General features: G+C 40.9%; 1 protein-coding gene across 1 annotated transcript in view; it reads right to left on the reverse strand.

The window, feature by feature from the left end:
* Window positions 1–5,764: 5,764 nt before the first annotated feature.
* Window positions 5,765–16,569, reverse strand: part of PRSS12 (serine protease 12) — a 272,750-nt gene continuing 261,945 nt past the window's right edge. The window contains exon 13 of the mRNA XM_077476813.1: window positions 5,765–15,174. Coding sequence (XP_077332939.1) covers window positions 14,867–15,174 — 308 coding nt within the window. The 3' untranslated portion in view covers window positions 5,765–14,866. The remainder of the gene's footprint in view (window positions 15,175–16,569) is intronic.

The following is a 16,569-nucleotide window of genomic DNA, read 5'->3' on the forward strand; positions in this document are numbered from 1 at the left end:
CAAGCATGCGGGGTCACAGTGCATGCTTGGCCAATCATGAGCCAGCAATGCACTGCACCATCGCAGTGCATTGTGGGCCGTGAGCGCCACGTGAATTTGACGCGAACGGACCAAAATGTTCGGATTTCGCCGAACGGACGAACAGCCAATGGTCGAGTCAAACGTACGTTCGACTCGAACACGAAGCTCATCCCTAATATTTACTATGTAAAATGCCTGCTGCCTTATATTCCATGAGAATTTTCTGCTGCTGAAAAGGTAAAAGCTAGATCATATACTATTGTGCTATATGTTATAAGATAATCATTTATTATTTATCTATTTACTTTGAAATTACTGGTTTGACATTATAACTTCAAACTTCAGTAATTTGTCCGTTAAGCCACCTGCCTGAGCACAGTTTTTAAAAATACAGTAATTTACCTTAAACACAATATCTAATAATTATTTGTATATTATTTATGGTAATTAACCCCTTGCCACCCAGGACAATTCTGACACTTCTCTCCTACATGCAATAATCATAATTTTATTGCTAGAAAATTACTCAAACATTATTGGTGTGGTGATAATCAGGGATACTGACTGGTGACAGTATGTTAAAAAGAAAAATAATAATTATTTTAATAATAATTTTTTAATCATTTTTTCCAAACAATTTTTACTTTACTTTTTTGTCTTTTTTTTTTTGTTTGATTTTTTTTGTACACTTTGATTGCTATTACAATGATGATCATTGTAACATTGTAACAGCATTGTTTTCAACTGTCATGGATGTGTTTCATTATCAGACATCTGTTTTTGGCTACAGGTAATCACATAGTACAGATTGCTGTGATTGGCCCGGGTACCATATGATAGCTGTGGGCCAATCACAGCATCACTCTTTAGGAAACAAAGCTGTTATGAATGAAATGCATTCACAATAGCTTTAGTGACATTGTGATCATGTGATCGCTGTGTGATCACATGATCCCCCTGCCACCGAAGACAGCATGCCTAACTCGGAACAGACTGGATGACATACATGTATGTTATCCAGCCTGTCCTTGCTGGCCAGCTGCAGTAAATGTACTGTGAGTGGGCAGCAAGTGGTTAAGTACTTTTTGCAAACTTTATTTGGGTGCATTTGTGCTTAGCTAATTCCCCATTGAACAGGTAACATTTTTGTGCTTTTGTTTACTCTTTACATCTGATTGTTGGAGTCATGGGATAACCACAATATTTTTTTTCATTTGTTCCCATTGTGGGACCTACAAAAACCCCAGTTTTGGTCAAGACCTACCAAAGTGGTCCAAGAAAGGAAAACCAGCAAACTGGTGTGGTGACAGGGTCATTGGTGGCCGATGTTCATTGATGAACATGGGAAGCAAAGATTGATCCAATACAATAACAACTGTAGCTAAAATTGCTGAAAAAAGTTAGTGCTGGTTCCAATAGAGAAGGTGTCAGAACACACAATTTGTTGCATATGGGTCTGTGTAGACCCGTGTGCGCTGCTAAGAGCATGTACAGTCCTAAAGTTGGAGCAATTGGAACAATGGAAGAAGATGGCCTTGTTTAATAAATCCAAAAATGGTTTGAGAAACACAGTGATGAATTTGCAGTGTCGCATCCAAATTCCAATCTACTTGAGCATTTGTAAGATATGCTGGAAAAACAAGTCCAATCCATGGAGACCCCACCTTGCAGCTTACAAGGCTTAAAGGACCTGCTACTGATGGCTTGGTGCCTAATAAAACAGCATACCTTCAGAGGTCTAGTGGAGTCCATGGCTCGATGGGTTTTTGTGGGCAGTCATAATATTATAGCTGATTAGCACCCAGTGTTTAAAAAAAAACATATACTTAATCAAACAGTAATATGAAGTTCAGCACACATAATATAATAGTACACAATGATATAATAAGTATACATAAACACTGATATGTATACATATCTGTACTATATAAAAATTGAGTACATAAAACAGTTTACAGTATACCAACATATTATGTAAGCATGGCTGTTCCATGCACTGTTTTTAATAAAGAAGAACTTTGCCAGGAAACACAAGGCACAAAGTGATGACTTATCAAGGTCACTATGTACTATAAATCATGTCATCTTCCAGCTCCATAAGACATTATTTGCTACAATATTAGGTGAAACTACGTGACACTATTGCAAATTACTCAGTAATTCTCAGTAAATCTTTTCTGGCTTTATAAAGTACTTTCATATAGTAAACAGTCAGTACAAAATGATTCAATAGAATAAACGTAAACTGTGAACAGCAGAAAATTTACAATGGTGTGTTAAAATACCACTGCAGTACAAATGGGCATCATAGTTTTAGAGGGTCTATTCTTCAAAACTTTCTTTAAATACTGGTTGTGCTGAGCTAAAGTTAACCAGGAAAAGAGTTTTACTTTTTAATTATATCTGCACCCACCTGTTCACAGCTTGAACCCATTTGGGGTGGACAGGTAGTCTGGAGGCATATTTCATTAATTCTCTCATATAGTTCATTCCTAATTTAGTTCAGTACTTATAATATTATAGTATACAATCTCTATGTTACTTATACTTTCACTTACACCATACCTAATCTATGTGATCAATACCTGATTATAACTATATTGTCAATTTACGATACTCATGATATGATGCTCGTTGTGATCTGTAAACTTCCCTTTTTTTTTTCTCTTGAAATTCAATAAAAAGATTTAACAAGGACAAATGGGCATCATAGCTAGGAACTCTCCTGAAGAAGAGCTCTGCTAAATACTAATGAGACTATTTGCATCTCCACCAAAGACAACAATAATAAATTATAACAATAAATAAATTACAGGTATATTTCCATCAAAGACAACACTAATAAATGATAATGTTCCAAAAGACCTAGCAGTCACACATTTGTATATAATGCTACCCTTGAGGGATTTGCTTTTAATAATAGCATTTAATACAAATAATAACACAATATGAAAAAATATTTGTTCATAAATGTGTAGACTTTCAAAAACTTACTAAATCTTATAACTGGCCAAAACCCATGATAGTTTCCCATTAACCCCTTACAGCCACCTCCCTGCAGCCCTTGTTTTCCTTTCTACATTCTTTAGAAAATGCAGATCATTTTAGAAATCTTTTTTCCTCTTTCAACAGTGAGTGTGGAGTCTGGGATTACACTGTGTGTGTGAGTTGATTGGAGGAAAGGGACACACCCCCACTCCACATAGGCAAAGAAACTAAAGAACATGCAGAGCTGTAGTCTGAATAGACAAGCTCTCTGCTTATCTACCTCTAAGCTCCCTCCCTGACACAAATTTCTAGCTGCTGTTATCTCATGTTTCAGAGAACTTGTCAGAAGTGACTCATGCTGATAACAGAGGAACGGAGCACCAGAGAGAAACAACACTTAGAGCTTTGGAGAGAGATACGTAAACACTACAGGTATATGTGCTTAGGTCAAATTCCATGGATGGGGTTTACAACCACTTTAATGCCAGGAGGTGAAGGCGGCTTTCACGTTCACAGCATTATGAGTGAGAGTCTGCCTGACAGCACAGCCAGCATGCTGGAAGCATGAAAGCACACTCGAAGCTCTAAGCATAGAACTTCGGAGCCCCATGAATGCATATGTGCAGTGACTGGATGTCAGGGCCTAACTGCCCTGCCACTTTATAATTGCATTATGTGGTCAGCAAGAAGGTAAATGCTTATTTGTACCTTTTATCCCCCCACTGGTTTCCAAAAAAGTCCCTTATAGTGATTTCTATTTTGGCTGCACTTAGGCTTTCATTTAGAGCTAAGCCTTCAAACCTAACCCCTGTAATATTTATTTTGCAACACTAGATGGTGCTCCTGTTCTGGGCTGAATGATAGCCATTCATAAAGGGTCCTTTCACACGGGTGTGTCGTTTGTTTCGTTAGTTCTTTTTTTCAGTTCACTTACTTTTTTCAAAGAAAAAGCTGATTGCGTTTACATCAGTTTTTCATAAGTTTTACATCAGTATTGCATTATTTTTACATCAGTTTTTTACATCCACTAAAAAGATGCAAAAACAGACCATTTATCTATTTACATCCAATTTTCATCTGTTTCATTTTTTTTATTTAACAAAAATAGGACTTTGAACGGTTTAAAAAACAGATGTTGACGCATGTGTATGGAAACAGATGTACAGTACAAGGATGATCATCTGTTTACATCCGTTTTTCCATACATGCATCGATGTCCATTTTTCATTCTACAGAGTAGGACACAGTAGGGGTTTCAGGAGGCAGAGTCACTACGGGAATCACTGTTTGCATATGGAATATGGAAGTTTGGATATGGAAATGGAAATTGAAAGTAAACAGCAGAGGAGATACTGTGAAGCATGCAGGGAATACAGTAAGTTGTGGAAAGAGATAGTCAGCAGTCAGGCACCACTCACAACATGAAAGGAGATTTAAAAAAAAAACTATCATGAATTGTCAAAAATAACTATTATTTGTGTAGCACTCACCCCCGGAGGTTCAGCTGACAATATGCCTAGGTCTCCTTTGTTAGTACAGATGCTGTCTGACACAGACATAGTTCCATGCACACCAACATTACAGGCTCAGTCTAGAGCAGGGGTCTTCAAACTATGGCCTTCCAGTTGTTCAGGAACTACAATTCCCATCATACCTAGTCATGTCTGTGAATGTCAGAGTTTTACAATGCCTCATGGGATGTGTAGTTCCGCAACAGCTGGAGGACCATAGTCTGGTGATCCCTGGTCTAGAAGATGTCTGTTTTGAATTTATTGCTGAATACCTTGAAACAGGAGAGGGGCTAAGGGGTTAGGATACGCTAAATCATGGGTGCTCAACCTGTGGCCCTCCAGCTGTTGCCAAACTACAAGTCCCATGAGACACTGCAAGGCTGACAGCTGACAGTTACAAGCATGACTGCCAAAGGCAGAGGCATGATGGGACTTGCAGTTCTGCAACAGTTAGAGGGCCATAGGTTGAGCACCCATGCTCTAAATGATAGAATAAATAACAGGGGGACATCTTCTACTAATGTTCTCTAATCAACCTTTCCTGGAGGTACCGGGGGGTGGCCAGTATATCTAGGACTTTATAGGAGCAGTCCCAATCCATGTACAGTAGCATCTTCTGCCACTTAGTTCTCTTTTAGCACTTGCACACCCAAGAGTCCACAGTAAGGTTTTTACTCACAATGTCCCATAAGCTGACACGCAGAATCCACAGGTAGATCCTCATTTAGGAAGATAAAGGATACTTCTCCAGACCTGCACTCTAGAATGATACCCTCCACTAAATTATCCTTTAGCAATCTACTCCAGGCGCTCAGCCCAGCATCTGCTGAAACCCAGACTACAAGTTCTTGTCTCAGTAGCTATCTCCCAGGGGCAGCAGCCCCAGGAGAAATAAAACAAAGGAAAGTACAATCTGGGGAGGGCTCCCAAGCATTTATCACCTCCCCAGCCACCTTCTGGATGCCTCTTTCCAGGGATTAACTAGGGTGTGATAAATATTCATACTGGTCATTTGACTTTCCCTCCCCTATATTCTGTAAGCTTCTTTCAGAAGCCGATGAGAAAAATAAACACCCAGCTAGAAAACTCTAAACAGACAAAAACAAGAGGATATTGCTCCACTAACTGCAGTGAAGCCAAAAACTAAATTTAGTCAAGCAGCCTAATTAAAGGAGAATGCTACATTTGTGTTGTTATTACAATGCTGATGCTTTAAAATGAAAGTGTATGTTGTGACCACAGAATTCTTTTAAGCCAAAATAAATTTATTAAAAGAAACACTGAATTCTCAAGAACACGCTGTGTATTTCACAAAACAGCATTTTCAAGCTATGGTACAAAGGCAAGCAAGTCTTTGAAATGTTCCTTAAATACTGTATAAAGAAGAAATAGTTCAAAGCTAGATATGAAACGAGTCTTAAACAATTAAACATTCCGTTTATTTGTAACAAACCTTTAAAACCATTGAGGAAGTCAGTTTTAAAAAGACGTAAAACAATAATCTTAGCATCTAAAGGAGCACTGTACAAATAATGTACATAATAAACATAAAATGAAAAACATACAGGCTTGTATATATAAATAGCACCAAATTTCAAAGTCCTTACAATAAAAAAGCTTAAGCTTCAATCCTTACAATAAAAAGCTTAAGCTTCAAAGAAAAGGATGGATCTAAACATGTTATAAATATGGAATGCCAGACGCTGACAGCACTAATATGACCCAAAGGAGCTCAGATCATTGACAAAACAAATTAAGACTAATGTAGTGAGTTAAATCATTTTCCAACCACTAATGTTTTACTTTTCATCGGTGTTGCTTGCAAACACCTTGTCTATCTTAAATGTAGTTATAAGAAAACCAAACTTTTGTACAGTACTTACTGTATGTTTGTATGTGAACACATTTAGAATGGACAGTACTTTCTAACGAAGCAATATGCAAAAAAACAAAAAACAAAGAAACTGTTCATAATGTGTGCTCAGTCAAAAGTAGTGTTGCTCCTATTACAGGATCCAAAAAACGCAATAACAGTACGTGAAAGAATGAAGATAGTGCTTGTGTTTTGACACCAAAGATTACCCCCTGCTGTAATATCTACCACGTGCCCATATGAAACAATCCGCACTCACCAAATTGCAATGATCTCCTTGTTATACAACAAGAAAAAGCAGCCGAGCTTTGTGGTCACTCAGGGACCAGGTCATACCACTGGGCACTGACGGTGCGTCCATAAGGGCGCATGGGCTCCGCCCCCTATCTCCAGCAAGGACCCCCTTTATGAACATTGGATAGATTCATACATAGCATGACTCTACCTGCTGCCATCCCCTAATATTAATTTGCTGTTCTAACACAATTGGGTGCAGGTCACCTTTTTTGGATGCCTATTAGAACTTATAGCTCGAATCAGTTGCCTCAAACCCCCCCCCCCCCCCCGTTGCTGTAATTCAAGCGTCCTGTGCCTGAAAAGGGGCCAGGTGCCTGAAATACAGCAGCGGGGGAGGGGGGTGGGGGTTTGAAGCACCTGATTAGAGCCATAACCTCTAATAGGCATCAACAAAAAGGTGACCTGTAACCAAGTGTGTTAGAACAGCAAATTAATATTCATGTTGCTAACACTGAACCCCCTCTCTGCCAATCAGGTGCTTGGGTCTGTAAACTGTCACCTGATTGGCCGAAACAACAGGCGCTGTGATTGAACAACTATCAGGAGAAGAGGATGGGAGGGGACGTATGGAGGACACTGTTCGCCGCCGTCACCCGCTGCTTCACCAAGACCGAGTAAGTGCCGGGCACAGTGGTATAATTCAATGGGCACAGTAGCAGCATTTAATAGCACAGTGGCAGCATTCAGTGGGCACAGTGGCAGCATTCAATGGCACAGTGGCAGAATTCAATGGGCACAGTGGCAGCATTTAATGAACACAGTGGCTGCATTTGATGGGCACAGTGGCAACATTTGATGGACACAATGGCTGCATTTGATAGCACAGTGGCAGCATTTGATGGGGCACATTGGCAGCATTTGATGTTGATGAGCACTGTGGCAGCGTTTGATGGCACAGTGGTAACGTTTGATGGGCACAGTGGCACCATTTGGTGGCACAGTGGCTGCAATTGATGGGCACAGTGGCTGCGTTTTATGGACACAGTGAGGCTGCAATTGATGTTTATTTTTTCAGAATTGTTCAGTTTGTTTGTGCTCCCCCCCCCAAAAAAATTTTGAGCACCAACCGCCACTGGCACTGGGTTGACACCTTGTGTAAATATCCTCTCCTCGCTGAAACGTGGATCAATATCCCAAAATATAATAAATAAATTCTGCAAGAAAAGATTCATAATTTCCTGATAATGCTAAATCTTGCCTGTCCCTTTTTCTGCTTCTTGCTCATTTCTATTGGCCAGTAAGGTGGAACAGGACAGACCGATTAAGCCATTGAAGGCGGCAGGGAGGTGTGACACCCCTTCCCTATGTTTGTAAAACCAATACAGCATCTAGGTAGTTCTAAAAAACAGTGCTAGGATGATGCCTGCAGCTGGCAGGCATCATCCCGGTATAACCACTTGAAGTCTAGTGACGTTCCAGTACATCGCTGGTCCCCAAATGGATATGGAAAATTGCAGGTTGTGCCAATTGCAGAAGCATACATAGTAGTAATCTTTTTAATAATTTATTTTAAAAAAATGGGGACGGATGCTGTCAACTGTGACCTGGGTAGATGTGAGTGACGGGTGATGAGGCAGAGATTTTCTTCCTTATGTTAGAGCTTCAAGCAAAGAGGACAGTGAGCATTACAGCAGAGCTATCACCAAATATCAAGCCAAATTTCCTGAGACTAGCAGTCATAGGTAGCAGCCTCATACACACTGAGCGAAAAAAATCCGTTGTTAGTAAAGTCATCTCTCCTGCTGTGCTATGGTGTTCTGACAGGGGAGTGCCCCCCCCCCCCCGCCAGAACGCTCCAGTCAGCGATCTCAGCCATAGGCTGAGGGTGTTGATCGGGAGCTGGTTGACAGACCTTTTATAGTCATGAGCCTTCATCGGACCAGCTGCCATACACACGGGTTGAATGTTGGGCCAGTTTATATCAAAACCTATTCTGCCCGTGTGTGGTAGGCTTTAGGCTGGCCATAGATGGAGCAAATTTCTTTCCTGCAACCACGGGCTGATTACCCCATCAACACAGACAGCGTTGACAGGAAAATCCATCTTGTAGAGCCATTGCGTTCTCCCGGGGGGGGGGGGGGGGGGGTGCGTCCCATTGGGGAGAACACAGTGATTATTGCTAGTAACTATAACAACCGCTAGCAATAATCGCATGCAAAATCTGTCAATAAACTTGGGATCGTTCAGCCTGCCCATACATGGTTCGAGTCTCAGCCGAGATTCGAACTGTCTATGATCGGTTTTAGCTGGGTATTCGTGGGGAGTTTTCTTTTTTTTTATTCAACCAGCTGGACACTGGTTTCTGCTGAAACTAGCAATTTTTGGTCCATGTATGCCAGCCTTTATAGCTCAATCTGCCCAGTTATGAGGCTGTAGTTACAAAAGAGCCTAGACACCCTCACATACCATGAAATGCATCAATATTTTTCAGGAAGCATTCAAGAATTTTTTTCGGGGAAAATACTTATGCCACGTACAAACGACCAGACTTTCCAGCAGAAAAGGTCCGATGGAATCATGAAATCGGATATTCCGATTGTGTGTAGACTTCATCTGACTTTTTTCTTCAAAAAAATTTGACGGACCTAGAAATAGAACATGTTTTAAATGTTTCCGACAGAATCAATTCCTATCGGGAAAACCGTGCCTCTGTATGCTATTCTGACAGACCAAATACAATGCAAGGGTAGCTATCGGCTACTGGCTATTGAACTTCCTTTTATAGTCCCATCATACGTCATCGCATTCGAAACGAACAGACTTTGTTGTGATCATGTGTAGCCAAGTCCGTTCGGTCGGAACTCCGTTGGAAAGACCGTCAGAGTTTATTTTGACAGAAAGTCGGGCTGTGTGTATGCGGCATAAAGCACAATAAACTTTTCTAAATGTTTCCTATACCTTAGCAAATTTTTGCCTCAGGTTCACTCTAAAACCAACCTATGATCATATGATAAGTGACACTTTTGTACTGGGATGACCATACTTGCCACAAATACTGTGTAGCACTTCTATATCTCAATAATCAGTCATAGCTGTCATTTGAAAAAAGGCTTATGCCCTGTACACACGACAGGATTTTCCAACATCAAAACCGTGGATTTTTTTCTGAAGGATGTTGGCTCAAACTTGTCTTGTATACACACGGTCACAAAAATGTTGCCTGAAATTCCAAACATCAAGAACGCGGTAACATACAATAAGTACAATGAGCCGAGAAAAATGAAGTTAAATAGCCAGTGCTCTTCTGCTTGATTCCGAACATGCGTGGACTATTGTGCATCTGATGAGCTCGGAATTTCCGACAAGTTTTGTTGCCGGAAAATTTGAGAACCTGCTCTCAAACATTTGTTAGCGGAAATTCCGACAGAAAATGTTCTATGGAGCATACACATGGTCGGACTTTCCGACAACAAGCTCAAATCTAACATTTGTTGACGGAAAATCCTATTGTGTGTACAGGGCATTAGTCCCGTTCTTCAATATCTATGAAGCTCAGTTGAAGTTTTGATCACAATGGTTACCAGAAATCATGATTCAGTGACTTTTAACTTATGGGGAAAAAATTGATTAAAATATAACCCTGTGGCAGTTAGTGAGTTTCTGCTCATTTTTGCTATACTTCAAACTAAAAGATATATCTGATATCTGCAGCTTAACATGCTCAGTTTGCAGGCGGATGTTGGAAGCAAGCACAAGGAAAAGAAAAATACAGTATGCCTTATGTGTGTTGAAGGTAAAGTTCTCCACATTTATCTATGTTCTCTGCTGGAGTTTTTATCTATAGAGAGTTTGGAATTAAATAAGAATAACAAAAAGAATTTTTAACTGGTTCCAAATCAATTTTTGTTAGGTAAGAAAGGTGAAGCTTAAATGTAATCTAGAGGGCACAAATGTATATGTATATATCCTTATACTTTTGTGAAGTTCTGCTGTGCTGAATTTGCTTTGCATAAAATTATACTTTAAAATATGAAGTAACTAAAAAGAGAACCTTAAAATATTGTGGAAAGATCCTGCTCTGTATCTCCACATATATATTTGAAGCTCGGGTGCTGTCTAGTGAACAACAGTAATGATTAAGCATCCGCCTTTCAATGAAGGTTGCTCATGAAAGTGTTTCAATGCTTTAAGCAATATGGTATTTAACAAAAAATGACATTAAACATTTGGTAGTTCAGTGCTGCAGCTATTCAGATACACAAAGTTATATTAACATCAGAATGAATTTCTAAAATGAAAAAAGAAAGGGCAGTACATGGTTTGCAGGGCCAACAGTGATAGTCTTCTAATTAGACATATCAGACCTGTACTTAGGTATGCCAATGCCTTATGAGCATCTGCCTGGTCTGTTCCCATGAACAGGATAAATCTGAAATTTTTCTCAAGGGAGCGGTGTAAATGGGTGAGCCCAGCCAAAATTCAATGTTTGCTAGTTGGGCTGAGTCAGGTGTTTGGCATAGATTTCATACTGAATTTCCAAAGATATATACAGCAAGAAGCTATAGTGCTTGATCTCACAGTAAACCAATTGGTACAGATTTGACTCAATACAACATATTTGGATTTGACATTAAGGACTGCTTAGGTGAGCAAAGGAAACATGAAAAAAGCTTTTCGTTTTATAGAGCACTCATTTTTCCTAATTAAAATAGGGATTTTTTAAAGATTTTTTTAGAAGCAATAATTCTGGTAATTTCATAACTGCTATTGTGTTCTCTACAGATTTCTAACCTCTTATATATCAACTGATATATATTTCATTTATAATTAGGCAACAGAAGTAGGAAATATACAATGTAACAAAAGTTCTTAAAGGAAAAATGCACTTAGGCCCCTTTCACACTGGGGCGGTTTTCAGGCGTTACAGCGCTAAAAATAGCACCTATGTAGCGCCTGAAAAAAACAGCCCCTTTCACTCCAGTGTGAAAGCCGGAGGGCTTTCACACTGAAGCGGTGCGCTGGCAGGACGGTGAAAAAAGTCCTGCTAGCCGCATCTTTGGAGCGGTGAAGGAGCGGTGTATTCACCGCTCCTAAACCGCTCCTACCCATTGAAATCAATGGAACAGCGCGGCAATACCACCGGCAAAGCGCCGCTGCAGCGGTGCTTTGCGGGCGGTTTTAACCCTTTTTCGGCCACTAGCGGGGGTTAAAACCACCCCGCTAGCGCCCGCAGACCGCCGCTAAAACGACGGTAAAGCGCCGCTAAAAATAGCGGCGCTTTACCGCCGACGGCCGCACCGCCCCAGTGTGAAAGGGGCCTTAGAAATATCCAGGTAAATCATTATGCCACATACACACGACTGGACTTTTCGTCAGCAAAGGTCGGACGGAACAAATCCGTCAGACAATTCAATCATGTGTGGGCTCCATCGGACCTTTGCTGTCCAAAAATCTGACAGACTCTAGAAATAGAACATGTTTCAAATTTTTCAACCGGCACTCCGCCACATCCAGTTCCTATGGAGAAATACACTCGTCTGTATGCTAGTCCGACGGACAAAAACCGACGCTCGGGCAGCTATTGGATACTGGCTATGAACTTCCTTATTCTAGTCCAGTCGTATGTCATCACGTTCAAATCCGTCAGACTTTGGTGTGATTGTGTGTGGCCAAGTCCATTCATTCGGAAAGTCCATTGGAACTCTGCCGAAAGTCCGTCGGGATAGTACAGTCATGTGTACATGGCATTAGAAGGAGCTCAGCATTGACAACCTGCATATTTCTTGATTTCTTATTTCTGCATTATTTCTATAATTATGGTTTTCCATAATTATAGATTGTTGAATGATTTCTATTGAATGATTTCTTAACATAAATCTTTTAAATATTGCAATGTGAAAAATGAACAAAAGCATTACTTTAACTGGACCTGTAGTAGCTTTATAAATGACTGAGACCCCTTTCACACTAGAGGCATTTTTCAGGCGCTTTAGCACTAAATATAGCGCCTGTAAAGCGCCTGAAAAAAACCTCAGCTGCAATCCCAGTGTGAAAGCCTGACTGCTTTCATACTGGGGCGCTGAGCTGGCAGGGCATCACAGAAAGTCCCGCAAGCAGCTTCTTTGCAGCACTGGAGGAGCAGTGAATACACCACTCCTAAAGTGCCCCTGCCCATTGCAATCAATAGAGGCGACGCTGCAGTGGCATTTTGCCTGCGGTTTTAACCCTTTTTCGGCCACTAGCGAGGGTTAAAACCACCCCACTGGCGAGCCGAATAGCACTGCTAAAATGACGGTAAAGCCCTGCTAAAAATAGCTGCGCTTTACCACCGACGCCCAGGCTCTTTCCGTGTGAATAGGGTTTTCGATAACCTATACGGCCCATATGTTATTTCTCCTCTCTGTGTCATTGAGGCCTATGACTGATTTCCTGGAATTAACCATTTGCAGGGTCTTCTGTACCTCCCTGCTCCCAAGTGTTTGAACCTGGCAACAGATTGCGCATGCACTGAGAGCTGTCATATGAGAAAATGGGGCATGCCTAGTCTACCCCATAACCTAGAAGACAAGAACTCTAACATAACAGTTAAGATAGTTATTGTAATACTAATACTAAGGTCTGGCATAGAGTAAGGGAGGATTATAACCCCTGTCAGGTATTATTTTGCCATGTGTGTCCCAATGCAGAGATTTCCCTTCACTTTCTGTCCCATAGCCAAAACAGGAAGTTTTTAAAAAAAAATTAAGGGAATCTCTTGAGGTTCCCCCAGGTCACCAGAATGAGTGTCCCCTTTGGAAAATGTCCCCTCTATTACTGTTCTAGGGACAATCCAAAGTTTGAGATTTTATTTTATTTTTACTTTGAATGATAACGGTAAGCAGAACAAATAGAGAGGATGAATCTCCCTAACACTCTGTCCAAAACTTTAAAAAAAATTTCCTTTAGTTATACTCTAATACATTTGAGGGCTAGTACAGGATTGTTTACAATAGATTGCATTACATTTTAGATATTAAAAACGGGAAAGAGACCTCAAACTTTTTTAGCCTTAGGGGTAGGCTGTTTTCTAAGGCAGTCAATACATTTTGCAATGTTCTTTCCTTCAACCATGGGTCAGTGTTGTGTTCTGCCGGCTGGAAGCGCAGGTAACCTTCCCCATCGGCAGAATAAAATGATCACTGCTGGCTGCTATAGCCACTGGCAGTGATTGGATGAAAAAACCCAACAGGCTGATTGTACTGAAGTTGATCAATGGATCGAATTCAGTACAACCAGTGTGGCCATAGAACAATTGAAATTTGGCAATTTCCTGCTGAACTGGCCAAATTTCAATCTGTCTATGCCTGGCTAAATGAACAATGAGCATTTAAAAGACACAACGGGGGTTATTTACTAAAGGCAAATCCACTTTGCACTGCAAGTGCACTTGGAAGTAAAGTCGCTGTAGATCCGAGGGGGACATGCAAGGAAAATAAAAAACAGAATTTTAGCTTGCACATGATTAGATGATAAAATCAGCAGAGCTTCCACTCATTTCAGATCTACCCCTTAGATGTAGAACGACTGCACTTGCAAGTGCACTTGCAGTGCAAAGTGGATTTGTCTTTCGTAAATAACCCCCAATGATTATTTTTGACTTGAACAGTTTTTGATAATGTAGTGGAGATGGACGTATTGATTTCTAGAGGTACATTGTCTCAGTAATCTGGGTGATAGTCTATTACCCAAGCTAAACCTCACGAATAGCCTTAAATTCCACAATATAACATTTTGCTGTACCTAATCCAACATTCTAGAGCATTTTCTTTTAATTCCTTCACAGCCATTGACATAAAAATGATTAAAACTAATGCTATCATTTTCATCATATCGGCAACAATTTAGCACTATCCTTACCAAACTGGACATTTACAGAAATTACATTTTATTTTATGGTCTCCATTCTTCTTGCTGTCCACCAAGTCTCATTGTCTGTAAGAGTGGTTTACTTTAATCTAGTATAAAAGCTGGCCTTTTGTCATTTTTATTTTTTTTAACAGCAGCTACGGAGAGGTAATACCAGTCCCACATTGTTTTACAACATGACTGATAAGGAAATAAACTGTACATTTTAAACCCAAGCTAGTAGCCTAGGCGAGAAATCACAACATACTAGCTCCAAAGTGCCTTGCTGTCAGTGTGAAATCCATGAAAGTTTGGTCTGGCTACATTGAAAACATTTAGGCTTTTTTGCGCTTTACAAATTGGTCAAACTTTTTATCCATGGTATTAAGGCAGACACTTTTGTATATACTCCAGGAGAGTCTTTAACACCACAGCCATAACCCCAGGAGGTTACTCCATATACTACCCAGCTGCCTCCAGTTCGTTCACACACCAAAGGGCCGCCACTGTCTCCTTGACAGCTGTCCACATGTTTCTGCTCCGGAGGACTTCCTGCACAAAGCATCCTCCCAGTAAATCGACCCTTGTACCGCTCTTCACAAATCCGCTTGGGTAATAAAGTCACGGAGGCTTGTTGTAAAGTCCTTGAATATGCTCGGCCTAAAAACAAATGCATCAAAAGAAAATTAAGATGCACATTTTTAAGTGACAGCATTCACTGTCAATTATTTTCTAAACCAGCAGTTGGATGACATATCTAGTACGGTTGGTATTTTATGGGATCTGAGCCTCTGCAGGAGGTCAGAGAGGAGAGCCTAGAGAAACATTTGCCAGAACAGGGCTGTCAGTGACTGATGTACTTCCATAATGGGCATGACTTCAAGAAACACACTATGATTGACAGCTCTACTTCTTAAGAGATTTTTTTGGCAGTTATTTTATTTTCAGGAACTTTGCCGTGAAGACTTTGCATTTTTTACAGATGAAAATGTAAAGACCATTAATAAGTTGTCATTGAGACCCTGAGTCATCACACTAATATAAATGTAACCTCTGTATTAAACCTAAAGCAAAAAAAAAACTTGTATATATTGCAACATACCAATATTTAGATGTGGTGGCTGTAATAGTTTATTTTTTTAGTCTTTTTTGCAATTATTTTCACCTGGTGATCAGACCATTAAAGGAGAAGTACAGCCAAAGCTCATTTGACTGTACTTTTCCTATGGATCACAGGAGTGAAGATCGTTTTGCACTCCTGTGACCCATTTTCAGCAGACAGCAGGCTGAAGCCTGCTGTCGGCTGATGTCACAGAGTCAGTCCAGGCTCGGGACAGATCTCTACCATATGGTCAGGATCCACCCACATGCCTGGAACGGAGACCGGATCAGCCTCTCAGCAAGCCACTGGGAGCCTGAGCAGGCTGTTCTTGGCCCTTCCACCGACCAGAGTGACCCCCACTCAGTGAGCACAGGAGGGCAGAGCAGAGAGCAGTCACCAACTCTCCACTCAGAGAGCCCTGAAAACCGGGCAATCAGTGGTGTTTCATCTCTCAGTTGTCAGCCTTAGAGCCGGTGGGGGACAGATTCAGCATTAGCCCACGTACACACGGTCGGAGATTTTGCCAACCAAATCCGTCGGATTTTGCCCGTCGGATTTAGTCCGACGGATTGTGTCCGAAACTGTTGCATACACACGGTCGGGCCAAGTTGGCGAAAAATCCAATCTTTCAGAACGTGATGACGTAATTTCGTTACGATGGGACTACATTCAGGCTAGTAGCCAATAGCTTTGATGTAGGAATTTGATCTGAGCATGCGTGGCACTTGGTCCGATGAAAATGCTCTACACATGATTGGATTAGGTCCGTTCGGCCCAGTTGGTCGGGAAATCTTTCCAACATGTCGGAAATTTGGATCGGACGGAGATTCGGACAGAATCAGTCTGATGCATACCACACACAGTCGGATTATCTGACGACACGGTCCGATAAGACTCATTCCGACAGATTCTCTGACCGTGTGTACAAGGGCTTAGACTGATGCTGCATCCAC

This window comes from Lithobates pipiens, unplaced genomic scaffold, assembly GCF_037356315.1.
Source record: "Lithobates pipiens isolate NorthernLeopardFrog02 unplaced genomic scaffold, aLitPip1_a1.2 Scaffold_13, whole genome shotgun sequence".
Lineage (NCBI taxonomy): Eukaryota > Metazoa > Chordata > Amphibia > Anura > Ranidae > Lithobates > Lithobates pipiens.